The 24,437-nt window shown below is 40.4% G+C and overlaps 1 protein-coding gene across 4 annotated transcripts in view; it reads left to right on the top strand.

Moving 5' to 3' along the window:
- LOC131940750 (uncharacterized) overlaps positions 1 to 24,437 on the top strand; it is a 63,197-nt gene that overhangs the window by 27,685 nt on the left and 11,075 nt on the right. For all 4 annotated transcript variants that reach the window (XM_059299534.1, XM_059299536.1, XM_059299535.1 and 1 more), the window contains exons 3-6: positions 19,758 to 20,066; positions 20,633 to 20,893; positions 22,629 to 22,862; positions 23,204 to 23,448. In XM_059299534.1, the coding sequence (XP_059155517.1) occupies positions 19,758 to 20,066; positions 20,633 to 20,893; positions 22,629 to 22,862; positions 23,204 to 23,448 (1,049 nt within the window). The remainder of the gene's footprint in view (positions 1 to 19,757; positions 20,067 to 20,632; positions 20,894 to 22,628; positions 22,863 to 23,203; positions 23,449 to 24,437) is intronic.

Below are 24,437 nucleotides of genomic sequence, written 5' to 3'. Positions count from 1 at the left end.
ATTCAGAGTTGAGTTCATGCTGCGCATAGTTAAATCAGTACCTAACGGAGTTCAGGCTATTCAGAGTTGAGTTCATGCTGCGCATAGTTAAATTAGTACCTAACGGAGTTCAGATTTGGCTACAAATTATGGTGAAGACCATACATAGAAATACAATTGTATAAAATCTAACGATATATGTGGTGACTAAACACAGCGTCGTGTGACTAAGTTGTAGGTCTTTGGTGGGAGGGGGTGGGGGGTGGGGGGGGGGGGAGAAAGAGGGTTAATCGCATCTACTCTCCCCTCACACACACAGCTCTCAAATAAAATACATAAATAAACACACATTCAAATAATATGCTAGGCAAGTGATCAGTAAACACAAACGTGATACTTTGGTGGGAAGTGATCAGTAAACCACGAACGTGACACATCGGTGGGAAGTGATCAGTAAACCATGAACGTGACACATCGGTGGGAAGTGATCAGTAAACCATGAACGTGACAAACCAATGTAAAGAGACCAGTACATCACGAACGTGACAAACCAGTGTAAAGTGACTATTAAATCACGAACGTGACAAACCAGTGTAAAGTGACCGGTACATCACGAACGTGACAAACCAGTGTAAAGTGACTATTAAATCACGAACGTGACAAACCAGTGTAAAGTGTCCAGTACATCACGAACGTGACAAACCAGTGTAAAGTGACTATTAAATCACGAACGTGACAAACCAGTGTAAAGTGACCAGTACATCACGAACGTGACAAACCAATGTAAAGTGACCAGTATACCACGAACGTGACAAACCAGTGTAAAGTGACCAGTACATCACGAACGTGACAAACCTATGTAAAGTGACCAGTACATCACGAACGTGACCACTAATGAGACAACTTCCCCAACAGACGAGCCTAATATGACAAGACGCTAACACGGCCAGGACGCAGACAGGATGTGACGTAGACATGGTCAGGAATGGACTGGGTGAGCGTCTGGAGACGGAGGGACGGAGGTAGGAATGGACACGAGCGAGAAAAGTCTCAAAGGTATTTGAGAGGTGCATAAATTAATTTAAAAATCTTGCACGGCGTAGTTACAATTAATATGGTTATAAAATCCTGTCTTTCTGGTTATTTTTGGACTTTACTAAAGATTGGACGTATTTGATGTTTTTAATATTTTCGGTAACTAAATAAAATTTAAAAAAAAAGCAAAAACAATTTGGTTTTCACGTGTAATGGCGACATAAACAATGGCATCCTGCTATTGGATAGGCCGCCATTGATTTTATTGTACACATTGTAAGCTAAAAATAGAAAACTAGGTCATGGGGTTTTAAATTTGCATTGTAATTTAAAAACTTGATCTGCAAAGTTTTGTAAACAAATAGTTATCGATCACTAAGTTACTGTACAGCCAATCAATATTTGTCTTACGAAAGTGAAACATCCGGTTATAACTTAGGCTTGATAAAAATAAATAGAAATGTAGCCTTAAACTCAACAAATTATTTTCAAGTTCTCTGGATTTGCAACTTTTATAGCATTTATTCTAAAAATATAAAATTTCTAAATTAATTTTAGGCTTAAGTTTTTATTTTTTATTTTTTTTACGGTCTAAATCTAAAAAGCACGTTTTTACTCCATGTCAACAACATTATAGAAGGAATCTCGTCAACTCGCTCGCCTCCATTGGGCTTGTAAGTTGAACACCATCTTCTCGTTCTCGTACTTGCCAGCTAGTATATTTCAAACCAAATATTAACAATGTTTTATGAAATCGGTAAAAAAAAATATAACGTTACTTCCGCTATGGTTAAGTTGTTTAAAATCGTAAACAATGATATTGATAGACTACAAGATGCAGGCTAGCTTGAGGAAATGTATAGCCTACGTTAAACTGTGACTTTTAAAACTGAAACGTACAGTTAGTCATTATTTCGGTAACAAGTAGTCCTAAACCTAATTACAATATTAATATAATATTCATACCCTTGGGCTACCGGCACTTAATTTGATTCTATTATTAGAAAAATAAAATTTTATCTTGAAGCGAGGACTAGAAACAAAAAACCGCCATGTTTTTTTTTTTGCTTTTAATGTGAATCGTGTTCACAACAGTTATTTTAATTCGGAAACTTATATCACTCTCTGGCTAACGAGATCTCGAATTTTTGCGAAAGAGAACGAGACTTACAAGTCCTGTTGAAGGTTGTGGTAAAAATAGACTTTCCTTCACTCATTTTTCCCCCATAACAAGTTACTTCTAAACTTGACACTTGATATGTCAGATGACGTAGGATGTATCTGTTTATGTGACCTTGACTTTGGCTAGCACACAAATCCCAGCATGTAACGGGTTCACAACTGAGGCGGAAGTGCTACATTGTCAAGTCCTGTGGTTGAACTATTTTTTTTTGGGGGGGGGGGGGGGGACTATAGTCTGCTCTCTCACTCGACCATGTTATATATTTGTACTGTGGGTGGGGTGTGTGTGTGTGGGCGTGTGTGTGTGTGGGTGTGTTGGGGTGGGGGTGTGACGGGTGAATATAGAAGGAGAGGGGGGTAGCTAACGACGTCAGGCATCGAAGTTTTGTTGCTGCTGTTTTGATACAAACTAAAAAAGTTATGCAGAGAAGTAGACGACAGCAGATCTTTCCAGAATATTTATAGACGTGTCCTGTCAAGTGGTCAAATGGCCCCACGGGGGGGGGGGGTGAGGAATATAAACACACCGGATACATCTGACAACAAGGGTGACGTAATCTACCCTCTTCACACAACAATATACCGCCTACCTGTTCCCCCCCCCCCCCCATATCCCGCTGTGAGAAGTAAAAATCTTATATGGAATCGTGGGATCTAAAAGAATGAAATTAAGAAGAAAATCGATACTCTTCCACTCCGGTATGTAACCTACAGCCGCGTGGGTCTAACGAGTTCGATTATTAAGGCTAGCAGTTCGATTACAAGCACGAATACTAGGTCAAGCGATTCGATTATCACTATGTACAGTTCGATTACCAGAGCTAGCAGTGCGATTACCACAACTAACAATACGATTACCTTTTCAATAGCATCTGTTTTACTTGTAAAAAGTTGATTCATTATTTCTCCACGTTATGAAAACTGTTTTCATCTTTAATTTGTGTACGTTGATTCCAGAGTTCAAACATTTTCGCATGGACCAGACCAAATCTTCTAAGATTTCATGCACTGGTTGTCAATGTGTATATCAAGTTCACCAACATTTGATGGCAGTTAGCTGACCAGATCAATAACGACTAAAGTCTAAAATTGGAGGCATCTCAATTGTTGATACGTTTTTTCTTACTGTGAATAAATGTAAGCATGACAGGGTCAAGGTCGGCTCGTGCGTGTGAACCGATAAGTGCTCATGTACTCACGCCCACCCCCGTTATTATGGTCAACACTTAAATGATGAGCATCCGGCTCATCAGCCGGCAAGTTGTATGTTCCGTTCATGACATTGTGTACACTTAACTCTAGCTGCTAATGCAAGGTTAGATGACAAAAAAGGTTTGTTCTAGTTAAGAGGCTATTCGAAGATTTTGTAGGTTTGATAGAAGGTTTAATTGTATGTTTAGTTATAGGTATGGTTATAGTAGGCGTTGATGTAGATCTTTATTGATAATCTCCCAGCCCTTTACAAACGTCTACGTGTATCTAGCCGAGGGTTCGCTTGTGTCGTGTTGTGAACTGAAGGAGGAATTTTAAAGTACACTTTGATAAGGACTGATAAGGGGGGGGGGGGGGGGGACTGCCCTGTCTGAAAGTGCTGCGTCCCTTTAGCCATCTGAAGACTCCTTGACATTGGCACATCGGGTTAGGCCATGGCCACTTATACGTCTGTGCCACCTCCCCCGGGGCCACATACACGTCCGTCCCTCTAGTTCTATCCTATGTAGAGACTGTCACAACCATACCCCCTCCCCCCTCTTCACAGTGTCCATCCACGTCAAATCTGGCACGTTCATCAATCCAACCGTAATAAATGAACTAATTAGAGAAAAACTGTCCACTGAACTAATGAGGGAGAGACTGTCCACCATAGATGCCGTTAATTAGAACACATTTTAAACACTAGCCTCACCCCTCCCCTGCTCCTTCTCTTAAATTACCAGCCGTCTGGAGAAATCCGCCCCCCTCGATGTTGGGTGCTGACCTTGACATTCGTATCAAGGATTCTAAAGGTCATGAGTCATCTCAGGCCGACTTAAGATGGACAGTCCTGACTTCTGAAATACATCATACCACTCCCCTCCCCTCTAACGTTAACCTCCACCCCAGCATTCCCCCCCCCCCCCGTACAGCTGTGGTTGAACCGTTGACATGAAACTCTTGTGTACAAGTGTACAGTGTACAAGTCAGCCATATTGATGCCGGCTAGAGATACAGAGACAATAGGCCACGTACACGATACGACATGGAACTGTATTGTACAAGTGTACAGTGTACAAGTGTACAGTGTACAAGTCAGCCATTTGATGCCGGCTAGAGATACAGAGACTATAGGCCACGTACACGATACGAAGATCGATACACGGCGACATGTTAAGAATGAGTAAAAAAAATTAAAGAAACCTACATTTCTTAATTCACTTGAGATTTTTTTCAGCCGCATTTCTCATGGCTCAGAGATAGAAAACACACCGGACCGTGTTTAACACAAAATCATTATTGCTTTATTTTAATTAAGTCCAGTTTTAAAATTACACATATACACGCACACACCACACACACACACACACACACACACACACATATATATATATATATATATATATATATATATATATATATATATATATATATATATATATTTATATATATATATATATATGTGTGTGTGTGTGTGTGTGTGTGTGTGTGTTTGCTTGTGTATATTTATAATTATATCTATGCACTTGAATTTTTTTTATACATTTACAGTTCAAATAATTTGATTAGCTTTGGTAAAGATTAGGTTAAGTCTGTTTAATAATATTTTCTTCAATTAAACACCGTTTTATTTCTTTTGGTTAAATTAAACTCTAATAATTATAAAGATTTACTTAATTGTTTAAATTTCAATGTAAATAAACAAAATTAGTTATTAGAAAATCATTTTACCATTACTATAGAGGGGATACAAATGGTATAATTGTTTGCACTACTCTATCAGTTGTGGGCTGTATCAGTTGTGAGCTGTATCAGTTGTGGGCTGTATTCACTACTCTATCAGTTGTGGGCTGTATTCACTACTCTATCAGTTGTGGGCTGTATTCACTACTCTATCAGTTGTGGGCTGTATTCACTACTCTATCAGTTGTGGGCTGTATTCACTACTCTATCAGTTGTGGGCTGTATTCACTACTCTATCAGTTGTGGGCTGTATTCACTACTCTATCAGTTGTGGGCTGTATTCACTACTCTATCAGTTGTGGGCTGTATTCACTACTCTATCAGTTGTGGGCTGTATTCACTACTCTATCAGTTGTGGGCTGTATAACTTTTAAATTTGATTATTACTAATATAAATATAATGAAAATGAGTTTCTATAAACTTTTTCATATAATCCAACACAAAATTAAATGTTGGGATGGCAATCCCAATGAACCGGGCTGTAGGAATTGTTGTTCAGTTTGTGACAAAACCGCTGAGCTTTGAGAAAACACCTAGAGGTGAAACGTTCGTGAAAGATTTTGCTGTATGCTGGTAAAAATGAATACAGTTCCAATAGTTTTTGAGAAACAGGAAATAAAGTACTAGTTACGGTTATCACACATAGCAAAATAGGTTTTTCCATCACAGGAAGGAGTTGAACGTCGATTGTCTAGCAGAAACTGAAATTTCCCGTACTATAGAATTGAAAAAAAAATTAGAAAAGTAAAAACAAATAAAATGCCCCGCCCACGTCAAGTGCTACTGTTTGATGCTCCGCCCACGATAATCGCTCTGTCTTGTCAGGTTTCAGGCTTAAAAACTAAATGCAACAAGATCTTTTTACTGCCGAGAGTCTTCAACGTCTAGAAGTATTTTTAACCAACAAAAATTCTCTTTTGACAAAAATGTTTTTAGATAAAAATTACTAGACGTGTGGGATAAATATGTGTGTGTGTGTGCTATTAGAATATTTTATCACAGTAGATTTGATTTAGACCTCCGGTGGCTTAAGTGTGTGTGTGTGTGTGTGTGTGTGTGTGTGTGTGGAGGTTGTAGTGTCCTCTTTAACGCTCCCCCACCCCTCCTACATGAATAAAACCTTGTAGGAGACTGAAACCAAACATACGTTGTAGGAGACTGAAACCAAACATACCTTGTAGGAAACCAAACATACCTTGTAGGAGACTGAAACCAAAAATACCTTGTAGGAGACTGAAACCAAACATACCTTGTAGGAGACTGAAACCAAGCATACCTTGTAGGAAACCAAACATACCATGTAGGAGACCAAACATACCTTGTAGGAGACTGAAACCAAACATACCTTGTAGGAGACTGAAACCAAACATACCTTGTAGGAGACTGAAACCAAACATACCTTGTAGGAAACCAAACATACCTTGTAGGAGACTGACACCAAACATACCTTGTAGGAGACTGAAACCAAACATACCTTGTAGGAGACTGAAACCAAACATACCTTGTAGGAGACTGAAACCAAACATACCTTGTAGGAGACTGAAACCAAACATACCTTGTAGGAAACCAAACATACCTTGTAGGAGACTGAAACCAAACATACCTTGTAGGAGACTGAAACCAAACATACCTTGTAGGAAACCAAACATACCTTGTAGGAGACTGAAACCAAACATACCTTGTAGGAGACTGAAACCAAACATACCTTGTAGGAGACCAAACATACCTTGTAGGAGACTGAAACCAAACATACCTTGTAGGAAACCAAACATACCTTGTAGGAGACTGACACCAAACATACCTTGTAGGAGACTGAAACCAAACATACCTTGTAGGAGACTGAAACCAAACATACCTTGTAGGAAACCAAACATACCTTGTAGGAGACTGACACCAAACATACCTTGTAGGAGACTGAAACCAAACATACCTTGTAGGAGACTGAAATCAAACATACCTTGTAGGAGACTGAAACCAAACATACCTTGTAGGAGACTGAAACCAAACATACCTTGTAGGAGACTGAAACCAAACATACCTTGTAGGAGACTGAAACCAAACATACCTTGTAGGAGACTGAAACCAAACATACCTTGTAGGAGACTGACACTAAACATATCTTGTAGGAGACTGACACTAAACATACCTTGTAGGAGACTGAAACCAAACATACCTTGTAGGAGACTGAAACCAAACATACCTTGTAGGAGACTGAAACCAAACATACCTTGTAGGAGACTGAAACCAAACATACCTTGTAGGAGACTGAAACCAAACATACCTTGTAGGAGACTGAAACCAATGTAGGAGACTGAAACCAAACATACCTTGTAGGAGACTGAAACCAAACATACATTGTAGCAGACTGAAACCAAACATACCTTGTAGGAGACTGAAACCAAACATACCTTGTAGGAGACTGAAACCAAACATACCTTGTAGGAGACTGAAACCAAACATATCTTGTAGGAGACTGACACTAAACATATCTTGTAGGAGAAGGACACTAAACATATCTTGTAGGAGACTGACACTAAACATACCTTGTAGGAGACTGACACTAAACATATCTTGTAGGAGACTGAAACCAAACATATCTTGTAGGAGACTGACACTAAACATATCTTGTAGGAGACTGAAACCAAACATATCTTGTAGGAGACTGAAACCAAACATATCTTGTAGGAGACTGAAACCAAACATACCTTGTAGGAGACTGAAACCAAACATACCTTGTAGGAGACTGAAACCAAACATACCTTGTAGGAGACTGAAACCAAACATACCTTGTAGGAGACTGAAACCAAACATACCTTGTAGGAGACTGAAACCAAACATACCTTGTAGGAGACTGAAACCAAACATACCTTGTAGGAGACTGAAACCAAACATACCTTGTAGGAGACTGAAACCAATGTAGGAGACTGAAACCAAACATACCTTGTAGGAGACTGAAACCAAACATACATTGTAGCAGACTGAAACCAAACATACCTTGTAGGAGACTGAAACCAAACATACCTTGTAGGAGACTGAAACCAAACATACCTTGTAGGAGACTGAAACCAAACATATCTTGTAGGAGACTGACACTAAACATATCTTGTAGGAGAAGGACACTAAACATATCTTGTAGGAGACTGACACTAAACATACCTTGTAGGAGACTGACACTAAACATATCTTGTAGGAGACTGAAACCAAACATATCTTGTAGGAGACTGACACTAAACATATCTTGTAGGAGACTGAAACCAAACATATCTTGTAGGAGACTGAAACCAAACATATCTTGTAGGAGACTGAAACCAAACATACCTTGTAGGAGACTGAAACCAAACATACCTTGTAGGAGACTGAAACCAAACATATCTTGTAGGAGTGTGAGGGTGGGGGTTTTAGAAGATGGAACGAATGAATGCAATAACACACAGTTCAAGTTCAACTATAATTGTTCTTTATTAAAATGATATATATGTTCAAGTTTCTACCTAACTGATCTACACTGTACTATTTACTACTACTACTGACTGTTCATACCACATGCTACCTACTACTACGCACTCCCATGACCAATCCTAACACTAACTGTTCTCTACATTCTACAATCTAACACCTTCTACCTCGCTAGCTAATCATGATCTACCTAACTATCTACATTCCTCGGCCGTCTCTGACCGCTACCTAACAACTCCTGGCCTATCACTCTACTGACCCACGCCTCAGTGGTCAGCTGACCGTCCCACGTGACCGGTCAGTCTCTGAATTTTCATTGGTCTACCTCTGACTAACACGCTAAAGCCTATTTCTGCTATCTACCTGGCTTCGACGCAACATTGCGTCATCACATATCTCCCTCCCTTTCTGTAGCTGACAAATTATATTTTTCAGCGTCTGCTACTAATCTAATACATCAACAACTATCTGTCTTACTACTCTATTCTATCCCTAACATCAATCATATAAATCAAATACAAAATGGGACAGCACAGTTTACAAAAATATAAACTCTTGTGTCTGTGTTCTTGAAAGAAATGTCATTGTTCTAGTTCCTGAAATCTTGTGGTGTGACTGGTGTCTCTGCTTGCTAATGTATGTCTATGTTATGGTATGTGTGAATTCAATCATGTGCAACTCAGTTCTGGCTAGGTTGTCGTGTACTGGCCTTGAGCTTATCTTAGTAGAATGTGTAACTGGTTGAACGGGCTCTGCGAGCAGTGTAAGTGTATGTGGAAGTGTTATGTAGTTGTTGTCGTTCCTCTGTGGTGGGTGGGTTGTGGCGAGTTTTGATGTAAATTCCCGTGAGGCGGGTGTATGCGTAACTTTCGTTGGTCAATGTGATGACGCAACAAACTCAACGCTGGTTGAGACGTCCACGTAGAGTGGTTATACGATGAACTGGAGCTGTCTGATGCGGTGGCGAACAATGACGTAACGTTCCGACGCTGGGAACTTGGACGATGGGTCTTCTGCCCTTTGTATATGCCGACGTAGGTGTAAGAAGCTGGCGGTCTGTTATTCAACCCCAGTGCGGGGGCGAAGCGGTGGCGATGCGTCCGCTATCTTGACCAGGGCAATTCTCTGTTCAGCAGGGCTGTTCGCTGTCCAGGTAATTCAACGTAATCAGGCTTCAGGTGGCGGCACTCTTTGAAATGTCTGCTTCATCTGGTCTCATTCTGAATAGCGTAGTGGGTCTGAAATTGTATTACGAGATTATGAGCAATGGTTTTACGTGACCATCTTAGTGCCCGTGCAGACAAGTATTCAGACAGAGGTACCTTCCATTAAATAAAACCTCAATCCCACATTTAACCGTGCTGAACATTTGTCTGGCGGCATAAAAAACATTAAGAAAATAACATTACAACATAACCAAATAAAAAATCAGTACACTCTAATCTAACAACAATCTGTAAAGCCTAATAAACTCAATAGACGTGAACACTACTAGAGCTTAGAAATAGCTTCACAAAAAGAATAGACATGTGAGTGTATATCAATAATATCGTGCCATTTCAAATCAACATTTCAACACGTGATCAAATAGTGGAGCAGCTCTCACTATGTGACTTTTTACTTGACTTAAACTGGCTTGCTTGACTAATGACTGACTTCACTTTTGACTTCAGTAACTTGACTTATTTCACCTTGACTTCAGTAACTTGACTTATTTCACTTCGACTTCAGTAACTCGACTGACTTCAATTTAACGACTGATTCCACTTTGACGACTGATTTCCTCTGACGACTGACTTCACATGACGACTAATTTCCTTGACGACTAAATTCTCTTCACTGCGACAACTAAATCGACTGACTTCATAGACCTCTGACTGACTTCGACTTCAATTCAACTTTAAGGACTTCACTGACTGACTTGAACTTCGACGACTTAAACGTCTTCACTTTGACTTCAAAGACTTTTCCTTGACTTCAACTACTTCAATATGACTTCAAAGACTTCACTTTGACTTCAGCAACTTCAATATGACTTCAACGACTTCAATATGACTTCAAAGACTTCACTTTGACTTCAACATGACTTCAAAGACTTCAACGACTGACTTAGATTAACCTTACTTCGACTTCAAATACTTTAACTTTGACTTCAAAGATTTCAACGACATCACTTTGATTTCAAAGACTTCACTATAACTTCGACGATTTCACTTCTTCACTATGACCTCAACGACTTTAATATAACTTCAAAAACTTTTCTTTGACTGCAACATGACTTCAACGACGTCACTATGACCTCAACTACGACTTCAACTGACTTGTTGACTGACTTGACTGACTTCACCATTATGTTCATTATTCAAATCATTAGTGGGGGCGTTCCGGGTCAAATTATATCCAGGCATTAATATACCACACTGGGACCGATAGGGCGGGGCTCGGTGTGGACAAAGGTGTTGTGAGCTTTCATATGGTCTATGATTACTATACTTGTGTTTGTGTAGGTGTGTTGATGGGGTCATCTGGTTTAAGGCTGACCAGGAGTAACAGTACTGTTTGTCTGCTATCAAATTCCTTGTTACATATTCCTCTGATTCATTGTTTACTGATTTCTCTAATCTCAGCAATCTATTACTGACTGTGTCGTTCTGAAGTCTTAAGTTAAGAACAGCTGCACCAATCTCGGTAATCATTATAGAATGATCCTGAATAACCTCGTTAACTTTTTCTATCAACTTGTCCGTTTTGAATTGCAATTCGTCTACTTTTTCGTTGTCTCGAATACTGGGCTGCTTGTTTACTTGCCGCTTGTAGTTCATAAATTCTACATTAAATTGCTTCACTCCTGTAATGTTGCCTAGTATCATATCGTATGGTCCGTTTTTGAAAACAGCTGCTTCAACTGTTTTACACGCTGAGGGTGTGGCTATGGTGACTATAGCTGTTGGCCAAACATATGTGCTGCCTCTTGAACTGTGGACAAGTTGTGTTCTGCCTGTGTATTGGTGGTGTTGTACGAATGTGTTACGTACTGCCACTGTGGAGCAGTGTGTATCTCTAATTGCTGTGGCGTATTTGTTATTGACTTTTGATGTAAATATGTCTGTTCTTCTACTGGCTTCTGTAAACGATGACATAAAAGCTATTCTATTTATCTGTCTATATTTTGGTCTGTTGCGTTGTGCATCTTGTTGGCGTATATCATAATAGCGTATTCTGCAATTTATTTGTTTGTGGCCTGTTCTATTACAATAGTAGCATCTGACACTGTAATTGTGTTTTTGTTGACTGTAGTTAATCTGAATGGTGTGATTTGCCGTATTATGTTTTTGGAGTGTATGTGGTGTTTCACTTTTTGTTGTAGGTATTTCGCTTGCTTCACTGAACGTGTCATCTGAATCTGAATCGTAGGAATAGTAAAATGTTGTTTCGGTTGTCTGGTTGTTATTATTAGTATCTAAACTTTGCACCGTTTCTTGTTTGGCTTGGCAAAGTTCTCTCAATTTTTCTCTTTCTTTACGAATTCTTTCTGTTTCTTCTTTAATTCCGGCAATATATGTTTCTGCTTCTCTTTGTTTCTCTGCTAACTCGGCATCTATCTTTGCATCATATTCTTCTTCAGTCAACAAGGAATCTGGATCTCCGAATACCTTGTAATCTACAATTCTATTGATCAAATCTTCCATAGCATCTGGATCATCTAGAGTTTTTACGTCAAATTCTTTAACAGTTAATAACCAGTCTCGATTTTCTGTTGTCGTGTATTGTCCAAGCCTAATAATCAATTCATCCAGAATATCTGGATCCTCAATAGTTCTTGTTTTGTGTTCCATTTTAACTGTATTCTGAACATTTGTGTATAGCAACAAGTCATCAATTCTACCTGACTCTTCTAGGCCTGACTTGAGCTCAGTTTTAGTGCCCACTTCGTACAATGGAGGCATTTTTAAGGGTAGTGTGGTTGAAGAAACAGATAAGAAAGAGGCAGAAAAACCGCTGGTACCAAATATCCAGCACGAGTCTAAACCCAAACGTTTAAAAAAATTTTGGAAGGTACTTATCTTTTTGGACATGTAGACTGTTTCCTTGTGTTGTTAATCCAAACTCGTTCCGGTTGAAGAAACTCGCTGTTGTGTTGAGTTAAGAAAGCTGTACACCAGTCATACTCCGTCATGAATAGCTGATATACGTTCTTTCCCTTACTCGACCCGCGCTCCACCAGATGTGAGGGTGGGGGTTTTTTATGAAGGCGGTAACGAATGAATGCAATAACACACAGTTCAAGTTCAACTATAATTGTTCTTTATTAAAATGATATATATGTTCAAGTTTCTACCTAACTGATCTACACTGTACTATTTACTACTACTACTGACTGTTCATACCACATGCTACCTACTACTACGCACTCCCATGACCAATCCTAACACTAACTGTTCTCTACATTCTACAATCTAACACCTTCTACCTCGCTAGCTAATCATGATCTACCTAACTATCTACATTCCTCGGCCGTCTCTGACCGCTACCTAACAACTCCTGGCCTATCACTCTACTGACCCACGCCTCAGTGGTCAGCTGACCGTCCCACGTGACCGGTCAGTCTCTGAATTTTCATTGGTCTACCTCTGACTAACACGCTAAAGCCTATTTCTGCTATCTACCTGGCTTCGACGCAACATTGCGTCATCACAAGGAGACTGAAACCAAACATACCTAAGATAGCCAGGGCTTAGTTAACGGAAGACTAAAAATAGTGCCAAACATTTGCGGCTCCAGACACCTAACGAACGTGTCTTGCAGACTTCCGCGTGTCGTATACACTCCTGTCATACCAATCAGAGTTGTCGCAGTTCGATCTGCTGATTGATTTGATCGGGATGCTTGGGACTTCCGGTATCTCTGTTCTAAATGTGAGACAAAACAAAACTCGTTGATGGCAAAATGGTGTGATCAGCATTTTCCGTTAGTCCTCTCTCTTTCTCTCTCTGTCTCTCCCTCTCTTTGTCTCTTCCTCTCTCTCTCTCTGTCTCTATCTTGCTTGTGTGTGGCTAAATTTTCTCCCAAAAAGCTATTTGCTACTGTTATTAAAAATAGTTTTTTTCCCTAACCTGTAATCTTCCCTCTCCCCCCTCCCCCACCCTCCCGTAGCCTACAGCTAAAACTATTTTATACTCAAACGAGTTCAATAACCTCATCAGTATCGATACTTTAATATGTATAAGTATGTTAATCTACACAAATTAGCATATATAATCTATCAATTAAGCACCAAAAACTTACCATAAATAAATAAATATTTATATAAACATCACGATACTCATTAATAAAACAAGAAAAAAAACCTTAACATTCACATTTTATCCCAACATAATAACATCATCTCATCATCACAACATCCCCATAATCTTAGTTCTGCTATCAAAATCCACATCACAACATCTAAAAATAGTGTAAGTCGGTTACTGCATGCCAATCCTAATTATTCTTTGCAATGGAAATCATTTTAATTTAGTTCAGATAATTACAAATTAAAATGCCCTACTTTTCTATAAAGAAACATAGGATGTTTATTTTAAAATTTGAAGTCATAGTTGCTCTTGTAAAACCAGAGTAGTAGTTCGTCCTATATACATTGAAATTATAGTCCATCCTGTATATAATGGTGTTATACATACTTACATATACACTGAAGTCATATTTGTTTACACACACACATCAGGTATATAAACCATTATTGACTTCTGTTAATTTATTTTGTCCCTAATGGCCGTAGGTTTCCAGTCTTTGTTGGCCTAGTCTAGTCAAGTCTATGTCGACCTAGCGAATGATGGAAAATCTGTCTAAAGTTAATTTAAAAAAATAATTCACGTTTGTCTAGTTTCTCCTGGACTAATTCCTTCTGGTGTAATTAATGACCGTCTTGTGTTTTGGAGTCGTGCGTCATGTCTGGGTTGCTTGTGGCAGAGTCATAGACGCTGCTAGGTCTGGTCGGTGTGAGAACCAAAGCTACTTATAATTCACAGCCAAGTTTGAATCGAATATTGCCGGTAGCAAGTCAAGTCTCCGACAGGGAAGGACCGACAACTCTGGGAGGGGAGGTAATCTACTGGTTATTTCTTCAATTCATTCTCTTTCGTAATCGGATTTTTTTTCTGTTTATAACTTTAAAATAAACCGGGAGTGATCTCCCCTAAACTTTCTCGAATATTCTTATATAAAATAACAGGGGATGGGAACTCGGGCTATAGACATGATTTTTAATCCATTTTAAATACTTAAAGTTTTAAAAATAGAATAAAATCTCGTAGACAAATTAATTGCACACCAAGTGAACGCCAAATAAAAAAAAGCGCATAATGGTGCGCAATATTATTATTACTTTTAAAATTTACATTAGTTTTTTGAGAAATCGGAAGTAGCGTAAAGTACTACTTCCAGTCAACGGAAATGACTCAAAATTTGATAGAAGGTAGAGAATTAGATCTTTTACTTACATATGAAATTTCATTTATCTATCTGAAATAGTACTCAAGTTATAGGCTTTTGAAAACTTCAAAGTAGGAAAAGTACCACTTCCGGTTATCGGAAATCGCTCAAAAGTTGATACGGATCTACGATTTTGATAAAATACTTATATATGAAATTTCATCAACCTAGCTGTAACGGTTCTCAAGTTATCGTGTTTACACACGGACAGACAGACACACAGACACACAGACAGACACACAGACATACGGACAAGATTGCAAAATTATGTTTTTCCGTATCAGTGAGGTGTGAAACGTCGAGATTTGTAAAAATCTCGATTTATTTTTTTTGCACGATTACAAGACTTTCTCTATACTTCGTATATACGAGAAAGTAAAAAATGTAATTTCGTTTTTAGATTAGTCGTTTCTACGTCTCAGTGTTACACCGGCTTTTTATTTTGGTGACTTTTTTATGTAAACACCGTTATCTGCACTGCTTTTGGTGGTTTCATTACAATCATGTTTTGTTCACTGCCATCACGAAATATTTAGGCGCATATATATATATATATATATATATATATATATATATATATATATATATATATATATATATATATATATATATATATATATATATAGTTAAATCAACTACAAACTTTGTAGACTTTGATAAGACATAGAAATTAAATCGAGCGGGTGTTATATGAAGGGAGAATCCAAGATATTTGCTGTATAATATAGAGTCTAGATTTGTGTGCGTGTGGAGGGGGGGGGGTGTGATCCCTAAAAGACTAGTTCCTTAAATGGAGAGGTTGATGGCTCTGTAGGAATGTGGATATTTTGTCTTGTCTGTTGGGGCTAGAGTTGATTTAAAAAGGCTCACAAATATGCTGTGCTTGGTATAACTGAGTGTAATTAAAATTAATTAGCTAATTTCTCAATTGATTTTCTGTAGTATTCTTAGTTATGGAATATATCAGAGTGTGCTGTAGGTTTATTCTTATACTTGAGGTTGGATTTTATTGTTATTGAGACTGGTGTACATACGTGATATATACAAGAGGGTGTTGTCTGTCTAACCTTAAACTTGAGATTACATGTAGTTTATTTTTTTACAGTTGTGTATCGTGCGGGGGAGGAGGGGGTGAAGTTCAATCTTTTTATTACACTTTCTAAATTTTTTTATATTTTCCCCTCGTTTTCTCTAATTTAGAATTATTCCATAAAAACGTTGAAACAAACACTGTTCAAAAGTAGGTATTATTAAAGGTATTGGGTATATATATATATATATATATATATATATATATATATATATATATATATATATATATATATATATATATATATATATAAAGCATAAATAGATGCTGTTGTGATTTGTTATAAACAGTAACGTGCATGATCTGATAATGATAACGTTTAGAGTTATAATTGTTTTAAATGCAACTTCATTTAAATACGTGTTCTAAATGTGTTAATTCTCTCCCTTCAATATTGTTAGCCCTCAACAGTCGCTCGGTTTCACCAGAGATCCACCCCCACTCCCCTCCCCTGTCCTTGTATCACCCCGCCCCCTCCCCCACATAACCGCTGATGGACCAGAGGAGGCACTGTTCTAAAGGCTAAATCAATTATACAGTGGTTTGACCGCTGGTCAGCTAATCAGATTCCAGAGATGTCTCATCTTTTCTCTTTCAGACTTTGGCCCTTAATTGCTCTAGGTCTAAGGCGGTCAGCGAGGTCATAGGTCTATGGTGGTCAGTAGTGTCGCGTCATAGGTCTATGGCGGTCAGTAGTGTCACGTCATAGGTCTAAGGCGGTCAGCGCTGTCATAGGTCTATGGCGATCAGTAATGTCACGTCATAAGTCTACAGATGTCAGTAGTGTCACGTCATAGGTCTATGGCGGTCAGTAGTGTCACGTCATAGGTCTATAGCGGTCAGTAGTGTCACGTCATAGGTCTATAGCGGTCAGTAGTGTCACGTCATAGGTCTATGGCGGTCAGTAGTGTCACGTCATAGGTCTATGGCGGTCAGTAGTGTCACGTCATAGGTCTATGGCGGTCAGTAGTGTCACGTCATAGGTCTACAGTGGTCAGTGATGTCACGTCATAGGTCTACAGTGGGCCCGGGGCAGTTTAGGGGCACACATCCGACCGACCTTAATTTATATATATATATATGGTAGAGGTGTAGCAAGGGGGGGGGGGGGTGCAAATCGAAAGTTTGAGGGGGGGGGTGCAAATCGAAAGTTTGAGGGGGGGTGCAAATCGAAAGTTTGAGGGGGGGGGGGGGGTGCAAATCGAAAGTTTGAGGGGAGGGGGTGCAAATCGAAAGTTTGTCCCCGGTCAACGGGAAGGGTCGCTACGCCTCTGCCATATGGGGGCCCAAAAGAATTTTTTGCGGGGTGGCCCTATTTTTCTAGTTCCGCCACTGCATAGGTCTACAGTGATTATCCCCCTCCGAACTTTTCTATAATCAACCCACTCCCCATACAATTCCATGTGTAAAATAGCTTTTACATCAATGTGTTTTACCAACCCTGATTTACTATATTTACATACATTAAGTCTGACACCAACCCTTCTTGACTAGGCCTACATAGATTCATCTTAGTTAAGTATGACAACAACCATTCTTGACCACATACATTTATCTTATTTGCTCAACCAGGTCTGATTAAAAATAAATTAATTAACTACAAATGAAGGGGTTTACTGAAGGAATTGCTGTTTTTGAATTATGAGTTAAAATATCATTTAATGGGAATCTAATGCGACCGATAGCTCTAATAGAAAAAAAATGTGCTTTTATATTTCAATCATTAAAAACTTTGGCTTCCTGATTGGCGATGGGGGGGGGGGGGGGGGAGACTCGTGAATTCATGGCCCACAGGGGTCATGGGTTAAAGGAGTGAGGCAGGCTGGGATATGGATTATTTTCTTGTGTAGCTGAGGGAATAGGGGGGGGGGGTCGGCGCTAAGGATCGGAAGTTGTTTGGTCAATATTGGTGCATGCTGGGAGTGTGTGTGTGTATGGGTGTGTGTGTGTGTGTATGAGAGAGTGTGTGTGTGTATGGGCGTGTGTATATATGTATGGGCGTGTGTGTATGTGTGTATGGGCGTGTGTGAGTTTGTAGGCGTTAGTCTGTGTGTCTGTGTGCTATATTCTGGTTTAAGTATGTGTGTGTGATGTACGTATATGCGTGTGTCTCTGTTATCGATAGGTCTCAAATGTGTGTGTGATGTGCGTATAAGACTGTATCGATAGGTTTTAAACATGTGTGTATCGTGTGCATATATGTGTGTGTCTCTGTTATTAACACCTTTAATTGTGTGTCTTGTAACATTTACCATCAAGACACCTCGCGACACATCACTGGTACATTTTGACACAGCAGCCTCTTATCTTGGTACAGGTAACATATGTGTCACGACACCTTGACACCTTGATACATTTGACAGTTTTGACGAACACTTCCGGTTTAAGAAAAACCTTGTCAGTCAATACTTTCCTTCGACGGCCCAGTCCTACAGTTTATCATACAGGAGGAGACAAGTTTTCTGGAAATGGCTGGTCTTAGCATGGGTTGAATTATTGCTCTCACTGTGTGTATGTGTGTATGTGTGTGTGTGTGTGTGGGGGGGGGTTGAACTCAATGTGTGTGTATATGTATGTGTATGTGTGTGTGTGTGGGGGGGAGTTGAACTCAATGTGTGTGTGTGGGGGGGGGGCGGGTAGCATGGGTTGAACTTAATGTGTGTGTGTGAGGGACCATGGGATCTCAATGTGGGATACAAATCTTCTGGAAAATCCACTACGACACCCCGACGTGTGTCTGATATGATTTGAACGCTGCCCGGTTAAACCTGTGTACACACTGCCGGTTAACTAACCGAGGGACGGCCACCCATTAGCCGGAAAAGTAAAACCACTTTATGGCCAGGGTTACGTTTCTTGCCGGCCGTCTAGACAAGGTCATCGCCGGAGACGACCGGAAGCCGGTTCTAGCCGGCCATTAAACTGTCAGCACTAGTAGACACACCCAGCAGCACGGCCTGGATTGAAAACATGAAAAGTTTGGGGCTGTTGTTTGCACATTTGTCCAATGTGTCCAATGTGTCTGTACTCCTTGGCCATGTAAGTCTGGCCATTTTTCCAATGTGTCTGTATTGCTTGGCCAACAACATGTATGTCTTAGCTGGCCATCTTTGAGTCGGTGTTTAATTTTGGCCATTGTATGTCTTCGAGGCCAACCGGTGCCTTCTTGAAAGGTCTTTTGAAGCGTTTACTTTGGTTACTTGACGTGTGTCTCTGTTATATCAATATGACTGAGGTTTTAATTGACTTGTGTCTCTGTTATATCAACATGACTGAGGTTTTACATGACTTGAGTATCTCATGTTTTCACATGACTCCCTGCGCCCATAAACTGCTGTCTACTGCAGTTCACTAACTAAATATTTATTATAAATTTCCGTCATTTTAAACCGATTCCGTGAAATAAAGATAAATACGCGAATATTGAATATTTTATACGATGAATTGTCCAGCATCTGCAGGAGAATATTCTAGAGCTTTTGTCGATCCTGCACCTGTCACATCAAGTGGCGACCCCTACATGCAGCTTGGCCTAGTTTTATAAACTTAATTTTTCTCTTTATTTCACCCCCCCCCCCCCTCTAGACGAACCTTCCAACAGAGTCTCAATCGAAGACTTCATTGACCTTGACGAGTCCGAGGCTCGGGATAGCGGGGTCAAGGTCAGAGCTCAGGTCAAGCACCGCGTCAGTGCGGACAACGGCTCAGACTTCAAGACCACTGACGTCACATTCGATGACGACGACCTCTTCGCTTCGGGGTCGGGATCGGGGTCAGGGGACGATGACAACGCGACGGTGCGTGACGCCAACGGGAGGCTGACCCCTACTGTGACGTCACCAACGACGTCGACTTCGACTGAGCAGATGATTTCCTTGTTGTTTGACATTGAAGGTGAGTACACACTCAGTCACTTGTTTTTTCTGTCATACATTTTTTCTATAAATAGTTACGTAAATATGTCACCATATACACGTCTATTTTTATGCCTATTTACACATTTCTAAATAAAATTGTCACACATTTCAAAGGGGCATTTCAAATACAGACCCCCCCCCCCCACCCTTAAAAAAATTAAAAAAAAAAAATAAAACAGCATACACTGACACACCTTTGTCAAAACAGTCCTCCCTCTTTGTATTTTTTATTATTCTAATTAGGATACACCAGCAAAACGTTAATCAGAACGTTCTTAATGGACGTAGTGACAGTATTTACGTTGTTGTTTTTGTTGCGTTATTCCATTAAATTATATGTTTGTCTTGCAATGTGTATGTCCGGTATTTGTATGTCCAGTACTTGTATGTCCGGTATTCGTACTGTATTTGTCCGGTATTTGTTTGTCCGGTATTTGTTTGTCCGGTATTTGTTTGTCCGGTATTTGTTTGTCCGGTACTTGTATGTCCGGTACTTGTATGTCCGACACACCACTACAACTACCTTTCCCTCTACTCCGGCAGAGGGCGGGGTCGAGACCAACCTGACCGGACCCTCAGACACCAACTTCGTCATCTCCAAGAGAAACAACGACAACCACATCGTAGTCGTAGACCCCAGCATCGACGACAGCGATAACGATCCAGACGACTCCAACAGGATGGATGACGACGCTGACTCCAACAGGATGGAGGATGACGCTGACTCCAACAGGATGGAGGATGACGCTGACTCCCACTTTGCTCACAATAGTCAAGCGGAGATTTCTTCCAATCAGATTTTGAGTAAGTTTTGTTTTTGTATTTTTGACCCCCCCCCTCCCCCTTTGTACTATCTACACAAATGAAAATAACAGGCTGCAATCTATATGTGTTGAAATGCCACGATCAGTTTCCAAAAGGAATGTTGTAGAAATAAAGTGAGTTTTCTTCTCAGTATGTGAATCCCATATTGGAGTTAGGTTGTAAGCTTTGACGTTGTGATTGTAGATCTATATCACTATACCCAACCTACCACTAACCCCTATCTAACACCCCCATCTTTAAAACTGTAATCTCACTTAGATCTATATCACTACACCCAACCTACCACTAACCCCTATCTTTAAAACTGTAATAGTGTAATCTCACTTAGATCCAGTGTCAGCAACCTATCCTGAACCTATCCCAGTCGCTGTTACTCTAAAAAACGGTCCCATTCATGTATCGATTAGCTATATATGGATGACAAGCAGAGGTTGTCTGCTAGACTAGCAGGGAACCAAATGCTCCTATCCCATCATTCTAGGCCCACGTGACATCAGCGTGACGTATACACCCATTCTCACGTCCCCCCCCTCTTCCCCAACATTTGACAATAAAATGTAAAAAAAAAGTTTCCAATTTGCCGTCAATCCTGTGACGCCATATGGAAATGACGAATACTTGGTAAACACCCATCCACCATGAAGGTGCTTGAATCCAACAGAGATGTGTGGTAGTAAGTCATTCGTCACAGTATAATCTGGTATTTAGATTGTGGCAGTGTCAGCACTTGCAGATAATCTGGGATTACCGTGGAAGAAACGATTCCATGTAAGGTCATTCACTTTGTTTCAGTCGGCGTGTGTGTGTCGTAATACAGCTGCTCAACAGTTTCGTGAGGGTGTGTGCGTGTGGGTGGGGGTTAATTAGTGCGCCAAGATATCCTCATTGACAAAACGTTGCAGTAGATGATTAGATATTGTACGTGGGATGGCGTGGCAGGGGAAAGTATCGGTAACTGACCACTCTCTCATCACATGCCCATGTCAAAGAACTATGTGCACTATAAGCCGTTAGGTGAATCAGAAACTTTACTGTTAAAGTTGTGGTCTAGTATGGTGGTCAATGATTGTGGTTATGTAATGTGGTTGAATCGTTGTGAATTACTGCTTTTCAAGTATGGTGGGTAAGTGATGTGGTCACGTTAAGTATAAAGGGGGTGAAAACATTTTTTTAGTGCAACATACAGGTCGAGTGTATATAGGACCCTTATAGGATAGGTAGGTAAAAAACGGACAAATGTTGGCGCGGTTTTAGATTGATTCAACCTGGCCAAAATATGGGTGTGGTCAGCACGATGACCAGCAGGTTGACATGACAGGACTTGGTCAACGTTCAGACGAGAACGACAGCTGGACGGGACCAATGAAATGACCTACAGTGATTGAAGCTGTCCATCAAACCTGGGAACTGTTGCTGATGGTAACAGAGGTCAATGACCTTTAGTAGAAATGACCGAGGTCAATGACCTTTAGTGGACCTGGCAGAGGTCAATGACCTCCAGTAGATCTCAACTTTTAACAGACAGCTGTTACTTTAACGGTGACTAGTCTGGTGTAATTACAGTTTTCTAATTTGACTTAACATAATCAAATTAAATATCAATGAACTAACTCTTCGGAGAAGTTGACTTTAAAACTTTGAAAATACTCCTGTAAAATTAACTGGTACACCATGATGGAAGTGTGACCTAAATATAACTTTGGTCATGTGACAGGTCCCGCCTCCTGGGAAAAGTGGTCCGATTGGATCACCGCCAGCAAGAGTTCAAAGGTCAGGGTCAGGGCGTGCCGGGCCGACGAGAGCAGCGCCGAGGCATGCCAAGGGGTCAGAGTTCAGGTCAGGTCGTGCGGGGATGCCCAGAGTGACCAGTGTGGGGAGGTCAAGGACATGGGCACCATGCCCGCTGGTGCATGTCGGGATACGGGCAGCAAGGATAGTTTTCTGAAAGGTAACTGGTGATATGGCATGACTGTAGTGTTGAGATGACTGGTGACATGACATGACATTACTGGTGACACGACAATACTGGTGACATGACAGTACTGGTGACATAACATGACATTAATGGTGACATAACATTATAGTACTTGTGACATGGCAATACAGTACTCTCAATATTACATATGTCAATGACATTTAGTATTTCACTTGATACGGCATTTCAGTACTGCCAATGTGACACATGTCATTGACACATGTCAGTAACCTACTGTAAAGATTTTTTGACACAACTCAGCTACAACAATCCACTCCAACATCACTTGTGTAAAGCTGTTTTATGTACGGCAGCTCCCCCACCACCCCCTCCCGTACCCAAATCCCCACCCCCCACGGTGGTGAAGCCCAGCCCAGACGTGTGTCAGTACTCCCTGTACGACACCTACCGACAGAAGTTTGTCTACCTCCGCTGGGGTCTGACCGACCTGCTGACCAAGAGCAAGGTCAAGCGCTGGTGCAGCAGGAAGAGTGGTCAGTACCTGGTGATGAGCAGTCCACAGGAGCACTGCAGGCGGCACTACAGGGATTTCTGCAAGGTCAGTCTCTGGATGTAGGTCTTGTCGTAGGGGAGTCGACTAGTGTTGAGTCAGTAGGTCCTTAGGGATATAGTAGGTTCCTGGTGTTTGTTAGTAGGTCCTTAGCGATATAGTAGGTCCCTGGTGTTTGTCAGTAGCTCCTTAGCGATATTGTAGGTCCCTGGTGTTTGTTAGTAGGTCCTTAGCGATATAGTCGGTACCTAGTACACAGTTACAGTGGGAAAATCAATAGATCCCTCCCTACAGTAGGTAGGTCTATATTATGGAACTCAGTAGGTCATTGGTGACACAGTAGGTCTTTAGTGTACAGCAGGGGTCTCCAAACTACGGCCCGCGGTCCTTTCATCCGGCCCGCGGAGATCATTTTGTCCACGGAAAAAAAATTCTGTTAAAGGTGGCTAAGGAACTTTGCCCAGAAAATTCAAAACAATTTGAAAATGTAGCTTTGGGTGCAAATACCTTTGCCCACCGGGTTGCAGACATTGGTGAAAACATTGTGACTCTAGCGAAAAATACAAGCACGTTTCACTATTTTTTAATTGCAATGGATGAGTCGCTGGACAGCTGTTCAACCTCTCAACTGTGCGTTCATTAGGGGTGTGGATGAAAGCATGAAAATAACACAGAGCTGGCTTCCCTACATAATATGTATGGCACTATTACAGGAGAGGATATATTCATTGAGTTAAAGAAAACATTTTCTGATTATAACTTGGACTGGACTAACCTCAGTTACCTCACTGTTGATGGATGAAAGTACATGAGTGGCATAAAGAAAGGCTTGGTTGGACAAGCGAATGAGAAAATATTCTACAACCAATGCTCCTGCACTCTATTATTCATCAACAAGCTATGAACGCTAAATATATGGACATTAGCAGTGTACTGAATCCTGTGGTAAAGATGGCGAATTTGATAAGGTCACATGGGCTCAACCATAGATGTAGAATACGTGAAGAATAATTTGAGAGCAAACTTGGACCTCGAGT

This window comes from Physella acuta, unplaced genomic scaffold (genome assembly GCF_028476545.2).
Source record: "Physella acuta isolate Inbredline_101_S28 unplaced genomic scaffold, ASM2847654v3 ptg000329l, whole genome shotgun sequence".
In the NCBI taxonomy this organism is placed as follows: domain Eukaryota; kingdom Metazoa; phylum Mollusca; class Gastropoda; family Physidae; genus Physella; species Physella acuta.
This window is presented reverse-complemented; position numbering and strand designations above follow the sequence as displayed.